Source organism: Xiphophorus maculatus, chromosome 4 (assembly GCF_002775205.1).
Source record: "Xiphophorus maculatus strain JP 163 A chromosome 4, X_maculatus-5.0-male, whole genome shotgun sequence".
Taxonomy (NCBI): Eukaryota; Metazoa; Chordata; class Actinopteri; order Cyprinodontiformes; family Poeciliidae; genus Xiphophorus; species Xiphophorus maculatus.
This window is the reverse complement of record NC_036446.1, coordinates 6,742,293-6,757,214: the sequence shown is the minus strand read 5'-3', so window position 1 is coordinate 6,757,214 and position 14,922 is coordinate 6,742,293. Positions and strand designations below refer to the sequence as shown.

Here is a 14,922-nt window from a genome sequence, read left to right as displayed (position 1 = left end):
TGAAATAAGAAACTAGTTGACTGATGTGGATAAAATGTTTGTCCAGTTTTGAATGCGAGACTTTATTGTTGATTTTTAAGGGTACTTTGCTAATAGCTGTAAACTAAAAGAATAAGATATACAAACGAATGACTTTGAAACCTGTAAACCTGACGGCCAGTACAGCAGTTCTGTCCATTAACATGAGCTCTGATTGATTAAAAGGAGATTCTCCTTAAGAGTCTGCAGAATTTCTAACGAGCCCACTCAGCACTGTTTATTGAGCAGTAAACCTGGAGTCTGCCAGTGTATGTGTTTCTGTGCTTTGGCTCCGTTTGTCTATATGCCTGCACTTTCTAATCTGCAAATAGGACAATTATCAAAGATCAGCTCAAGTGTAAAGACACAAATGAGACACCACAACTGTTCTCCTTCTTTATAGATTAAAACATGTTTATTTACACAACCCCACTTTATTTAAACAACTTGGCCTTACTGCATAACAATCAGGTCTCTCCTGTAGTTCTGTTGTGTCATTGTGTACATGTTAAATATGTTTTTACACATTCTCATATTTAAAATAAATAATAAAATGTTCAGACCCAGAACGTCTTCTTCAATCACTTGGCTCAGAGAATGAATACCATTTCCTAAAGAACAGACAAAGCACTTTGGCAAGACCTGGACAATCTGAAGACTTTTGTGGACATTTTTAAACATTTAATCAGACTAAAAAGGGAAATAGACTTGTCTTTATTTATTTTTTTTTTTTTGATGACACAGTAACACAAATTAGGAGTTAGGCAACATCTAACAAATTACATATCTTTGTAATTTTAAGATTTGTTTAATCAACAGTTCAGTGTAATTCAGTGCAGTAAAAGGACACTTAGTCATACCCTTGCTCTTTGTAGATATCAATACCAGATAAATACGACTTGTGCACTTGACTGTTTCTTCATAAGGTCTCACTGTTTCATTTTAAACAGAAAGATCCAGAATCCTATCTGTGTACTGCATTATTTGTTACAGATCAGAACTGAACCACCTTCACGTGATGTTGACAAGGTTCAAATGAGAAGTCAAGAGGTCAGTACTTTCTGGTCTCAGTGCAGTAAACACATTGGATATTTTACATCACTGGTTCCTGTCACAACCACTGTGACAAAGAGCTCTAAAAAAGGTCCACGTGTCGCCCTCGCCCCTCGAGGTTCATCGGATTCGAGGCGTTTCTGAAATTGGCTGCTGGTCGGGAACAATCTGACTCTGAAAAAGAGGCTGGAGAAACAAGCCCAGGGTGCCCACCACACATACTATGACAAAGATCCACAGGAACATACGATCCACCACCATGGCCACATACTTCCAGTCTTCTACTACCTGCAAAAGGAAAGAACCTTTTTCAGAGTTGTTTGTATTTGTCAATTAGCCACTCATAAAAAGGCAATGATCAAATAGAAAAAAAACTTTAATATAGATTGCAATGTGATTATATTAAAGTAGTTTTAGGTCACAGCAAGAGCAAGTAATCAAACATATAAAGCATTAAAGAATGTAGAGTATTCAGCCATGAGCCATCGGAGGCTGAGATGTTGTGTTTTGACCTTAAATGGGCTTGTCTTGCTTTAAAATCCCTTCAATCTGAATGAACTGAAACAAATCTACAAAGAACCTACCATAACTACAATATGTATTTAGACCTCTAAACAGAAACATTGAAAAGTCATTAATTATTGTGTTTATTGAAATCCACCATAGAAAATTCATGGAGGTTCCATGATGTACCATACCACTGCTAGTCACTGCCTTGTTTTATCTTTTGAAAGAGATAAACTGTCAGAGATGGTTTTCCATACACTGCCTACTGTCTTGTTTTGTGATTGCTAGTTTTTAACAACAAATCCCAATCAAAACAAATTCAAAACAGATTGAACAGTACAAACCTGCTGTTTATTTTAGGAAATTAAAATGTGAAACTATTTATTAACCCAGTTTACACAGGACTAAATGATGTTTAGTATTAACGTGGATACGTACACTTTGATCATCATCGTCACTCATCATGTGCTCAGCCACAAAGCGCACCCCATTCATTGCCTCTTGTACATCAGTAGCCCAGTCGGGATTGCTTCTTTGCTGGAGATCCTGAGTGGAATTGAAGCCACTGATAAGGTAATCACCAGACCGTATGGGCTCCATCCTGTTGGTGTACCTGTGTCCCATCGGAGAAGTAACATTTTTGTGTCCTGAGGTAGAGAAGGCAGAGTCAGAGGACAGCAAGGCAGATGTGGATAAGGTGAAATCTGTATTGGGGGCAATTGGGTAACCCAGACCCAAAATAGCTCTCCTGGCCCGTAGGCAGCGCTGCTGACGCAGTCTCTGACGGGCAGAGTAGTTCTGAGGTCGTTTCATGAAGAGTAATGCAGGTAGTTTCACGAGGAATATCAGCTTGACCCAGGCAGGCATTGTATGGGTGCTTGGAGAGCGGTGGTGCACATTGAGCACACAAACACTGGTTATAATGGAGAAAGTCACAAGTACCATGGTGAACATCAGGTACTTGCCAATTAGGGGTACATCCAGTGACGTTGGAGGAACAATCTTTGAGATTAAAAGAAGGAACACAGTGAGAGCCAAGAGGACAGAAATACAAAGCGTCATCTTCTCTCCACAGTCAGAAGGCAAGTAGAAGACCAGAATGGCCAATGAAGTGATCAGAACGCATGGGATGATGAGGTTTATGGTGTAGAACAGAGGCTTCCTCTTGATGATAAAGTCATACGTGAGATCCACATAAGTAGGATCCAGTGGGTTGACAGTCCGTCTGCCCGGTAATGCCAAGATGTCCCATTCTCCACTGGGTGTAAAGTCATCCATACTGGCAACCTCAGACTTCAAGATCAGGTCGATTTCTGTGTGGTCATAGGTCCAGGAGCGAAACTTGAGGGTGCAGTTCTGCTGGTCAAAGGGGAAATGCTTGACTTCAATCTTACAGGCGCTTTTATAGATGGCTGGAGGAAGCCAGTTGATGCTGCCATTGAAAAGAACAATGGCGTTGGTGAAGACAGTCACCTCGTAGGTTCCATCAGCGCTGTGGTGTTGAAAAACAGAGACGACAACAACAATTAGCACATCTTGGAAATTGGCAGTCAACACACTGTAATCAGTGTAAATACAAGATGAAAGCCACCCAAACTGCAGGGTTCATATAGTTATTTCAACAATATTCCGAGAAATGGAAATATTGCTCTCTCTTTAGCGACAGAGGTTTAAATTAGGCAGCCAAATAGAGTGGAAAAATGGCTTTAGAATGAGGATGAAAAAATTTCTTTATGTAGCACTTTTGTATCAGATTAGATTACACACATTTTGACCTGTTTTTAAGCAAAAATGGTAACACAAGCAATTTCTTGGAACAAAGCTTACTTGTTGTACAGGACGATATCAGGGAGCCAGATGTGTCTGGAGGGAATACGAAGCTTGTCGATACCTTCATACTTTGAAGGGTCCCATGACAACCTGTAATCAACCCAGTGCTGGAGAGATAGACGGATCTGGTCGGCTCACAGTGCACTTCCATAATATGAAAATCATTTGTAATTACATGCTTCATTATTACTAAAATATTGTTTGAAGCTATTTTACAGAAGGGATTTGTTCCACGTTGAGGGAGAAATAATGGCCACGGTTCAAGTTTAAAGGGAAGGGCATTTGCTGAGATAGAAGGTTACATATAAACAATATGATGCAGTGCTCCATAAACGTACCTGAGTGAGCCAAACATTTGTGGTCATGATCTGTTCTCTTTCATTCTGGAAAGGTAAAATAAGGTAGCAATTATATTTCTTGCAGTTTAAGGGGCAAGCACAATAACTGATCTAAGAAGAAAATCAAATATCTCCTCCGACCTATAGTGTGAACCCAAAGATTATCCTGATTAGTTTCCCCAGCACTTTGCAAAATTTCCATGATGTTTAAATGATGCAATGATTAGTAGTGTCTCTTAAATAGATATTCCTTTAAGTAGAAAGTATTGTGTATTCTCTATAGTTTAAGTCAGTACAAAAATGTACACATAAAGTGTCTGAGAATAGGGAGCCAAGAAATAAACGGAAAAATTGAAACATATAGATCATTTCCCTACCCATTATGCCACTAAAACATGCACTATGAATAAAGAGGTTCCAGATAGCAATTATCCAAAGGAGTGAAATGGAAGCTCATAAAGTGAGGCTGTGAATGAGTTTCCTCTCTTGATCTGCAGCTGAGAGCAGTCTCTGTTGTAAATCAGAAAAGAGCCTTGGTCGCTGTGGCTAAACCAAGTTTATTGTCCCCTTTAATCCCGTGTGCTGAAGTTTCAATCTAGACATGACACAGGCAGAGATTACAGCTTACTAGATCTATTTTCTACTTCCTCCATTTGTTTAAAGCTGTATCCTTGAGGCTGCCATGTAATTAACTACTATTGAAAAGCTTTGCAGCCCCTCAGTAGTCTAGATCACCTCTTTCTTCCATCCTGAGGTTTGTGTCATATCTACCTATTTGTATCTGCAGCACAGTAACTTTTCTACATGCATATACATAAGAAAAGCACACAAATAAACAAATGCAAATCTGTGTTGTCTATGTGTTTGCTGCCTTACCACGCTGATAAGCTGTGCAAGGGACACTTGCAGCTTTACTGTGACTCTCTCTGTCCTGTTGATGGCTGGTCGAATGAGCGGATTGTAGCGATCCTTTCCTAGCAGCCAGTTCATCAAACGTTCCTCTGAGTCAGCACTACTGCTACCTGGTAACACAACGGTGTTTGTCAAAAATCTTTATGGGACAGTTGGGGTTGCGCATGCAAAAATTCAGCTTCAGTAAAACATTTTACTGTTAATATTCTTATCAACTCTAATCTGGACATCAGTAATGTATAACATTATTAATATATTTAAAAAGTAATACTCATATGTTTTATTATTTTTTTAACATATGTTTATTTCTGTTCATTTATCACTAATAGATTTTTCTAATTTCAAAGAAAATGTAAATATTATTTAAGACCTGTGTGAAAAAGACTTTAAATACAGATATGTTATGCTTGGTATCCTCCTATTACAGCAAGAGTTATTATCAAGAATTTATCATTTCAAGCTTTGACAGTGTGACAAGTCCAAGTCCTTTTTGATTTTTGAAATCTCACAGTGTGACAGTGAAACCAACCAACATTACTTTTTCTACTTAGTAAATAGGCAAACGCAATTGTTCCAACATTAAATGCAATTGTTCTGTAAAAGCCTCAGAGGTTTGTTAGAGAAAATGATTGAAAGATCAACATTGTGAAGACCAAAAACACAGGAAGTGAGGATAAAGTTGTGCAAAAGTTGAAAGCAGGGTTGGATTATAAAACAGTAATCCAGGATTTGAACATTTCACACAGCACTGATTAATCCATCACTGGAAAATTTAAAAAAGTATGGCAAGCTACAAATACATCAAGACTTGGTTGTTCACTTACGCACACACACCAAGACATGGAGAGCATTGATCAGAAAAGCAGTGAAAAGGCCCGTGGTAATTCTGGAGGAGCTGTAGAGATCCACAACTCAGGTAGAAGAATCTGTTGACAGTATAACTCTTGTTCTCCACATATCTGACCTTTATGGAAAAGTGTTTTTTTTCTCATTGTTGTGAGAAGGAGATGAGAAGTCTGATAAGAAGTCAAAGTCCTACCCCATTTAATTTTCCAGCAGAAAGAAATATAAAAGTTATTCTATTCTATTATCTAAAGTTAGATGCTTAAAAGAAACATGTGACGCCCAACAAAGGAGACAAATGCAAAGTTATCATTAGGAATCTTCATCTCACTCTGTAAAACTGTGGGGTTTTTGGAACCTCGTCGTGGTACGACTCAAACTGTGTGTCATTATCACCCCTTGGACTCCTGTTGCTTCATAGGGTGTGGTGCAGCGACACTCGGCTCTCCCACAGGTCAGTGGATGCCGACAGGATTGTGCTATTGTCAGTCACTTGCCACGGAGATTCCACCCAACGGGCCTTCCAAAGCATTAGTCAACAGATGGTGTGTTGTCAAAGCTCCTAGAAAACTGATTCAAACAAACTGTTCCTTCCCCAGAGGTGAAAGCCGTTTGCCAAACAACCAGGCTGCCGCTGATCGGCTGCTGCAAACAGATCCAGAGATGTGCCTGTGTGTCTAAAAGCTGAACATGGCAACTCGAACAAGCCGCTCGTGACTACTGCATTGACATTACACTGATTGAGAAGGAGGTCAGGCGCGTTAATACAATGCCAGGGTAAGCCATTTTGGAACTGAGAAGGTCATTCTAAACAAGTTTCTGAAAACCTATCATTTTCTGAAATGTTACACACTTAGAGAAGTGAGGTAAAAAATGATGTGTGAAAATGATGCAAAAAAGATTAAACTTTTTTTTATCCTTATTAGGCTCTCCTATAATCTAGTTATAATATTAGATCAAATGATTAGTTAATTTATCTTTCCCACCATATTTTTTCTCCCTTAACTTTATTCCTTCGGAGAGTATATATTTATTTCCATGACACATAGTAGGACTCCTACACAAAAATTATTACACTGTCTATATATACTTATATACACTTCTACTACCTTGTTTTATTCTAAGCACTAAAACCTTTTTGTTTAAATATGTCAAATTCTAAAGAATAGAAAAACAAACATCTAGTGCAGGATATTTTGGCAACTTTCAGGTTACGTTTGAACTATTTGCTTTGTTCAGCCCAATGTTTGCATATGAAGTGGATAATAAGTTTTGTTACCTGTGTCCCATTTATTGTATGTTGTTTTCCCTCCTTTTTCGTAATCAAAGTATAAATCAAATATTTAATCATTTTTAAATATCACCAATATTGATGATTTTACTTAGAAACTCAGCCATCCAGTCGTTGAACCGGCAACTTTTGATGTCATCTTGCAGGGAAACTATTATAAAATAAAGCTTAGGAACATAATTTTCATAGTTTCAGACAAAATGAAAGACATGCTTACAGTGAATCAAAGTCAAAACGAAGTAAGCGAGGATGAAGAGCGTCCGAGTCATGTTGACGGCACCATCTGGTCCCAGCGAGGTTGTCGGTGATGAAGCCCCACAGCTGCGCTTCTTACCGCTCCTGTCCTCGGACATACCGGACTGTACGCGCTTTACGGGTCGGTAACTTCACCAGTTCTGCGCCGATACTTGTTTGTTCCTTCATGGCCTTCTGCTTACACAGCCTCCCACTGTATGAAATTCACCGAGCTTCCGCTAACCTGTCGGGACCCTTCAGCTCCGCTCCCGTGCAGCAGCACCCTGTCCCGGCGTTCTGCTGACACTGTTCCCTGCAGGTCCTGTGCAAGTTTACACCAGCGCAGCAGCTATGGTGAATAGCCAGTATTGGCAGTTAAAGCATCTGTTAACCTCATTTAAAAAGGCATGGGTTATTTTTAAAGTATATTATAAATCATTACATAAATATATTTGTTTGACTTGCAGGTGCATCTAAAATTTAAATATAATCAAAAGATTTACATATTTCAGTACTTTAATTCGACTGAAAATAATGTTATATAGAGATATAATCCATAGTGATATTTCAAAGGTTTATAAAGATCCAGAGGTTAGAACATTAGACCAATTTAAAAATATAGACTACGCTTTGTATGCTATGGCCAACATAGTCATAGTGAAGACAGCAGAAAGTGATTGACACCTTCCACAAAGAGGGTAAGCCACAAAAAGTCATCACTGACAAGAGCTGGATATTTACAGGTTCTAAAATATCAATGGAACCTTAAGTGGAAGGAAACAGGGAAACCCACAGCCCTGAGAGGTTTGTGAAGCACAGGCTGTTGAAAATTTGGGGGGGACATCTCACAAAGCGTGGGTGGCAGCCACATCTGGTGCTTAAAGAATCTTCAGCCCAGAGCATGGGCTAAAACTGCTGGATTCTTTGTGTTGAGCCACTACCAATCTTTCCAGAATTCAGAAGAGAAAAATTACTGGAATGTTGATAGTGAGTCCAAGTTTCTTTTTTTACTTTTAATTTGGAAATCTTGGTCCTAAAGAAAGGAAAGTCCAAAAGCAAAGTTCATTAAGAAAAACTTGAAATGTATTAACTTGTGCATGAAGATGCATGAGTTTCACTTTTTCAGATTACTTAAATAAATGTCCTTATATGCACTAATGTACTGTCCATGTAACATGAATGTATAGAATGGAAACTCAAAACAAACTCTTCAATTTAACCAACAAAATAGCTAATAGTTTGCTTACATTTGTCATGATCCACAAATCAAAATAAAAAGCACACACAAAAACTGACATGGTAAAAACCTTAAAGACAATGATAAATATTAATTTCTTTGCAGGATGTATATGTGGTTTCACAAACTTTTTAAAGATAAAAACCTGAGAAGTGTGGTGTGCCTTCACACCTTTCTTCCATACGTTTATGGAGTATGGAACAGGTTTCCTTCCTGGATTGCCATTTCCACGTAGATCTCCATGAAGATTGTATGTTCAGGGTGGAGTGATGAGTTAAGATTTGAGAAATGATGGATTCAAGGGTTGCAAATACTTTTAGAAGCCACCCTAGATCCATGATTCTATTATCAGCCACCATGATCAACTCTTTCCTTTCCAGCCATCATTTACGCGCCAGAATTTTTCCACTCATTGTCAGTTACTCATTTTTTTATGTCTTTTGTAATGTATGGATCTAAATGCATGAGAGACCCAGAATTATGTGCAGAAGTGCCATGTAATGAAATAAAAGACAGTAAGGTAACCATATCCAACATACAGTTGGTTATGTAGGAAGGGAGAAAGCAGCATGTTAACAGGAATACCACAGAGGACTCAACAACAACTGTCTTTACAGATTTATTAGGACTGCCTGGATGTATACATGTCACAATTGGACTCAGTTTTTTCCAACTAGCCAGCACAAGTTGACAGTTTTGGTGACTTCAGATCATTTGCGGGCCCCAGGCTGCATCGAGGAGAATGATAAACATTTCTCTGCTCCTGCAATGTGAGATTTAGTGAAGTGAGGTCCAGTTAGACCAGCAGCAGTGCAATCTTAGCATAGCAGATTTACAGTCACCAACCTGCTCATTATACAGACCAGTAAAGGACGTGTATCAGGCATGAAGAGTAGGCACAGGGTTATAAATTTGAACACCAATGACCTCTGCTCTAGATCGTTGCAAGCAGATCAATAAAGACTGATTTTCTATGGACTCTGTTATTCTCATCAGGCAGAAGTAAACAAGGCCAAAGAATACGCTGCTTTATTCATTACATTGAATGTGCAGAAAATTGCAATGATAACAAGACTCCTCAATGAGCCAAACGACTATTCATTTCGTAAATGGCTGCCTTCTTCATTAGATTAGTGGTAACAATTTACAGAGTCACATATTCACAGACTGTGAATTTGTCATTATATTCAACAGAGTAAGTGACTGGATTACATCTGCACGTTTATAAAAGCCAAAAAATGAGGACACAGCCACTGAAAGTAAAAAGTTGAATTCAAGGATTGAAGTAAGCATATCTGGGTAAACAGCAAACTAAAGAAATTATCTGCATAAATCTGTAAAATAATATTTCAGCTGTCTATTTACTAGTCAAATATTAGTGGTTAATGTCAACAAATCAGAAGTGCATGGTTGTCAATAAAAATAATCACGGAAGCACAATTTTGTGCCCCTTGTCCTGATGATAAGGATCTCATCCCTTCCTTCAGAGTTACAAACAGTTATGAGTACTGTGAGCATCTGCAGGACCCAAATAATGGAAAACAGGGCGGACATGGTGGCATGTCGACAGATGGCTACAGTGTCTGTGTGTGCAACAATTTGCTCTACGCCTGGAAAGCGTGAAGGAAGAGACACGGCTAATCAAAGAAGTGCTGCTGTTGCAGTACCATGTTGCACCACTGCAATACCGCCCTATAAGGGATATATATCAAGCAGGCAGTTCATTACCTGAAGTGCTTGGCTTCTGCACCACAGTCTCAGGCTCATGTGAAGATATTGATCTCTAACCATCCCATCACCTGCATGAAGATCAGCTTGTCTCTGTGGGTCATGGAGAATATTGGAAAGAAGATTTTGACTTTTTGTTTTTTTTTCTGTTTGTGTGTACATTTGGAAAGACTAAAAAGAAGTGGGAAATTTTACAATCTTTTTACATTAAAACTGAACATTAAAGACCACAGAAATGTACTGTGTTGGGATTCCTTGACCGTTTTAGATTGACATGCAAGTTATACAGCCACAAAATTCAATACATTTTATTTAGATTTAATTCCTTCTCCTAGGATTGCTTCATCCCAGTGGACAACAGAAAGCTTCTAGTCCTCAATTTTTATTGGATGAAGGTCAGCCACTTGACCTGGCCTCCTGACATGTCACCATAAGTCACAAGTAACATGCACAGTTCATTGCTCTATCAATGGCTGAAATCTATGCTAGTTTTGATGCAGCAAACTATAGGCCCAAAGAATCTCACTACCACAATGTGTGACAGATGAGAAATGGTGGGTTTTCTGTTTTTTAAGCAAGAGGTTTCTAATAGAGTCATAAAGTTCTATTTTACTCTAATATCTTTTGACAGACAATACTGCAGACTCCATAGAAAATGACAATTTCTCTTTTTAGAAAGCACTGTCTTTCCTGCAAGACCAGAAAGTATGTTAAAAAGAACATATGTGAAAAATATGACAAAAACTGAAGAATCTCAAAAGTTAATCATTCTGAAATCAAAATAAATGTAAAAACAGATGATAAGCAAAGTCCTTGACATCTATCCGTCTAATGCTCTGGGAGTCAACCGCACCACAGTGACACTGATTATCCACAAAATGTTGAACGATTGTGAAACTTACCAGGAGTCTCTGGCCAAAACTTCTCCAAGAGTGTATGAACAATTCATCCAAAGGAGTGGCATAATCATCATGCAACGTAACATCAGAGATGAATAAACTAGTCCAAATTTGAAGAGTCTAAGTATGTTAGACTTTTAAAGTGGAATACTTCTGTGACTCCCATTCCATTTAGGATGCTGCTCAGAGTGCGCATACTACTAATGATTTCAATCACAATGCAAAGCAGCATCAGTATCTCTCCATATTTTAGACCAAACATGAAGGAAAACTTGACCAACTCCTGTTAGTCACTACTACCGGTGCATTTCATTTCACAGCAACGCTGTGATCTGGAATTTATTGCAAAGGCAAGTCTGTCTGAAACTAATTACATATGTTTTTGAAATCATTTCCAACAAATAAGCATTAAAAGGAAAACAGATGACTTATACAAACACTTGATTTCAATTGCAATAAGTGGAACAAGTTGTTTTGTTTTAACTATCAACTTACAGTACCTACTAAGAGTTATCCTTCTGCAGGTTTTTTTGTTGACTATGCACATCATCACTCATAAACTGTATGTAACTGTTCTGGACCTATCCAAGTTTTTTAGAAAGCTCACACTATTTGGGGTAACATTTATGCTCAAAATTAAACCACAAACTTGAATGCCACTGTATATTTTTACTCTGAAATATTGCCCCTCAGTAAGTCATAAATAAAAGGCAATTCCACCAAGAGCTAAGTCACAATTTGGACTGAGGCCTCATGCTGCTGATGCATAACTTGACTTTAAAGTTTACTAATATTTCTGCAGAGGAAGCTCTTTGATGGTTCTGGGTGTGCCAGTCACTGCACTTGCTGACTTGCTGGATTTCCCTGTTCTGCATTTCTATTCTACATCAACCTCTTCCTCACAAAGCCTATATGGCAGCTGAAACACATTATCATTCTCTGCTGTATAATGTTGTGCACCTGGAGATGAAATTTAGTGCACAATGCATCTATTTACAAATTTGACTTTAATCAAGGGAAGTTAACTTATGAAATTGTTGATAAAAAACTTCTTTTAAAACTGTGTCTTTATGACACTGCTGTTGTAAAAGACTGCTGTGTCTTGCCAGGTGTCAATACCTTTAAATTGGTTCAGATTAAACTTTGCAATTTTACTACAAACTATAGTATTTGGATTTTATGAGATGGACCACCACAATGTGGATCATAGTTTTGAAGTGAAAATAAATAATAGTGTTTTATATATAAAAGTCTCAAAGCATAACTTGCTTTGAGCATAACTTACGTTGAAAATGTATTCAACATGGATACATTTTTCATTCCACTATGAATCTAGCTGTTCTTTGAAGGAATCATAGGTTTGTTGGAGAACATTAGTGCACGCACAGCATCATCCAACAATGGACAAGTTATAGGAACTGAAAGAGTGGGCAGAGAGAATCAATAAACAGAAAAGCAGCCAAGAAGTGTTTATTGACTATGGAGGAGATGCAGAAATCCGCAGCACAGGTGGAAGTAGCTGTTGACAGAACAAGTACTATTCATGCACTTCATTATCTGGCAACAGTGGCAAGAAAAAAGACGTTTCCTTTGACGTCCAAACCTGATAGAGACACATTCTAACAGATTGCATTGCAATTGCAGTGATAGGTTTTTTTTCTACAAAGTTCTGACTGCACACCACACTTTTCAGATATCTGCTTGTAAAACATTTGAAAATGTTGTAAAATCGCTTGCACTTGTATAGTGCTTTATAAAGTCTAGAGGACCCCAAAGTGCTTCACTATACAGTCAGTCATTTACCCATTCACACACTGATGGTGGTAAGCTACTGAGTAGTAGCCACAGCTGCCCTGGGCAGCCTGACAGAAGCGAAGCTGCTGTGCACCGGCGCCACCAGGCCATCTGACCACCATCAGCAGGCAGGAGGGGTGAAGCATCTTGCCTAAGGACACCACAACAGAAAGTGGAGAGGGGATTGAACCAGCAACCCAACGACAGTGGGGCGAACTCCTACCACCATCACAGCCATATTATTTTTCAAATACAAAATAGAAGCTCATGCAGTGTATTTGCTACTAAATGTGGGAGGTGATTACATTTAACAGATTCTTGTGGTGGTTACATTTGTTTCCCTAATTTAACAAGCCAAAGATAATGAAGATTAGAGGGGAAGAGTAAAGCAATGCATTAGAAGGCCAGAAGAAAAGCTTATCTCAGCAGCCAATGTCTGTTCCGTTGGACTGAGCAGTCGGTAATGAATAGTCTCTTGAGAGGACAGATTAGCCATTCATTAATATGTTCTGCTCCGTGGTGGCAGACAGGAAGGTGAGACCACTACTGACTTCCGAGTCCCCCCAGTGCCATACAGCAAGACCGAAGCAGATATATGTTTTTTATGTGACACCTGCAGATGGAACAAGATTTAATGTGGCCCTACTGAATGTACTCTGTGGTGTCATTTGTTACGGCACATGGTGAGGTTTTAAACCACACCTGTCTCATGGTGCACACCCTGAATGCCAGAATGAATTGATTGGTCTGGGCCATCTCCCCAGAGGTTTGATTTAGAGGTGGCCTTCTCCTGATGTCCACACTCAAGGATGTTCTCAACTTTTTTTCCTTCTTCTTTGCCATGAAAGGACTGAAAGTTAAAAGCCCTGCATACCAAATTGCATGTCAAGGATTATTAACTGAGAGGCTGACAGACGGGGAACTGTAATAAAGATCTGTCATACTTTGCTGGGTGTTGAAATGAAATAAATTACATCCTTTAAAATGCTGTACCTGAGTCAGTGACATAAAAATGGGGACAGGGGAATTTAAATATGATTGAACACTGTGTAAGCTCTACATACAGGATACATGAAAAAACTCTGCATAAATATATAATGCAATAACTGCATGGCTGTCTGAGTAAATTTCAGACAAAACAGTCCTGCTCTGGAAAGAAAACTGTAAAATTGATCTCATTTGTTGTTGGGAGGTCATTTTAATGGGCATGCCGGCATGTCTCCCAGGATTTGCAGCTGCCTGGAATCAATTCTTTCTGCTCTAGATTAGATCCTAACATGGTCATAAAGGGGCATCTAAGAGCTACAGGAGTCCAGTCAAGGCAACACCAGGCAAATCATTTCAATCTAGAGATCTTTTTCTTCTGCTGTAATGGTCACAGTGACTGACAATTATAGTGAAATGAAGTGAAAGATGCTTTTAGAAATGGTAGCCAAACTCAAAATTCTTGAAACTTTTTAAAAAAGAAAATAAGAAAATGAAGAAGGAAACAAGTCTATATTCAAATAATGAAATACACAGAAAACACATAACAATAAATTATGACTATTATCAGTAGGATTTCTTACCAAAACAACAGTCATGCAAGATTCCTCTTTTTGCAGTTCACTATTACACTGCTCACAACTGGGACTTGACCCACTCATTCATTCTGGTAATAACATTTCCTGCCTGCTGCTCATATTACAGCATGAAAAATGCTAATGAAAAATTAAATCCCGTGAACTCATTTGTGTTAAACAGGAAGAACTGGAGACATCGGTCCTGGCTGGAGATAATTATGACAGAGTAGGACTGACAGTACAGTTCTGATGTCTGACGGACCTTGGAAACTGAAGTCCCCTGTTAAGACTCCTGGTAAAGTCAAAAAGATGCAAATTCAGCCAGTGCCAAATTATGCAGCTCAGAGAGATGGCACACCTGGGCCTGACTAGCACCATGAAGCAGGTTTTAGACCCCCCCATAGGAAGAAAACTGCTGTAGGATGAAACTGATACAGTGACCTAAAAATGTGTTAATAGCCCTTGAACTTTTTCACGTTTTGTAGCCAAACAACTTCAAGCTTAAACACCATTATTTGGATTTTATGTGAAAGACCAACAAGGTGTGGTGGAAGAAAAAAATGCATTGTGTTGCATAATCAAAATGCAAAGTGTTATTTAAAATGTTGTTTAGGTCCTTTTAATCAGACATTTTCAAAAAGTTGTGGAACCCATTCACACATTGAGAAGTTCTCCT

At 38.6% G+C, this 14,922-nt stretch overlaps 1 protein-coding gene across 2 annotated transcripts; it reads right to left on the bottom strand.

Annotated features, from left to right (window-relative positions):
- Window positions 1–739: 739 nt before the first annotated feature.
- LOC102228826 (neuronal acetylcholine receptor subunit beta-4-like) lies at window positions 740–7,321 on the bottom strand. Of its 2 annotated transcripts, XM_023331928.1 has the most exons (7): window positions 7,010–7,321; window positions 4,623–4,768; window positions 3,747–3,791; window positions 3,406–3,515; window positions 2,313–3,070; window positions 2,017–2,225; window positions 740–1,359 (listed from the first exon to the last, which is right to left on the bottom strand). In XM_023331928.1, the coding sequence occupies exons 1-7, from the start codon at window positions 7,143–7,145 to the stop codon at window positions 1,192–1,194; spliced, it is 1,572 nt and encodes a 523-aa protein (XP_023187696.1). In that variant the 5' UTR covers window positions 7,146–7,321; the 3' UTR covers window positions 740–1,191. The 2 variants fall into 2 exon arrangements, with proteins under 2 accessions (XP_023187696.1, XP_014326691.1); XM_014471205.2 differs by having other exon boundaries at window positions 2,017–3,070.
- Window positions 7,322–14,922: the final 7,601 nt, after the last annotated feature.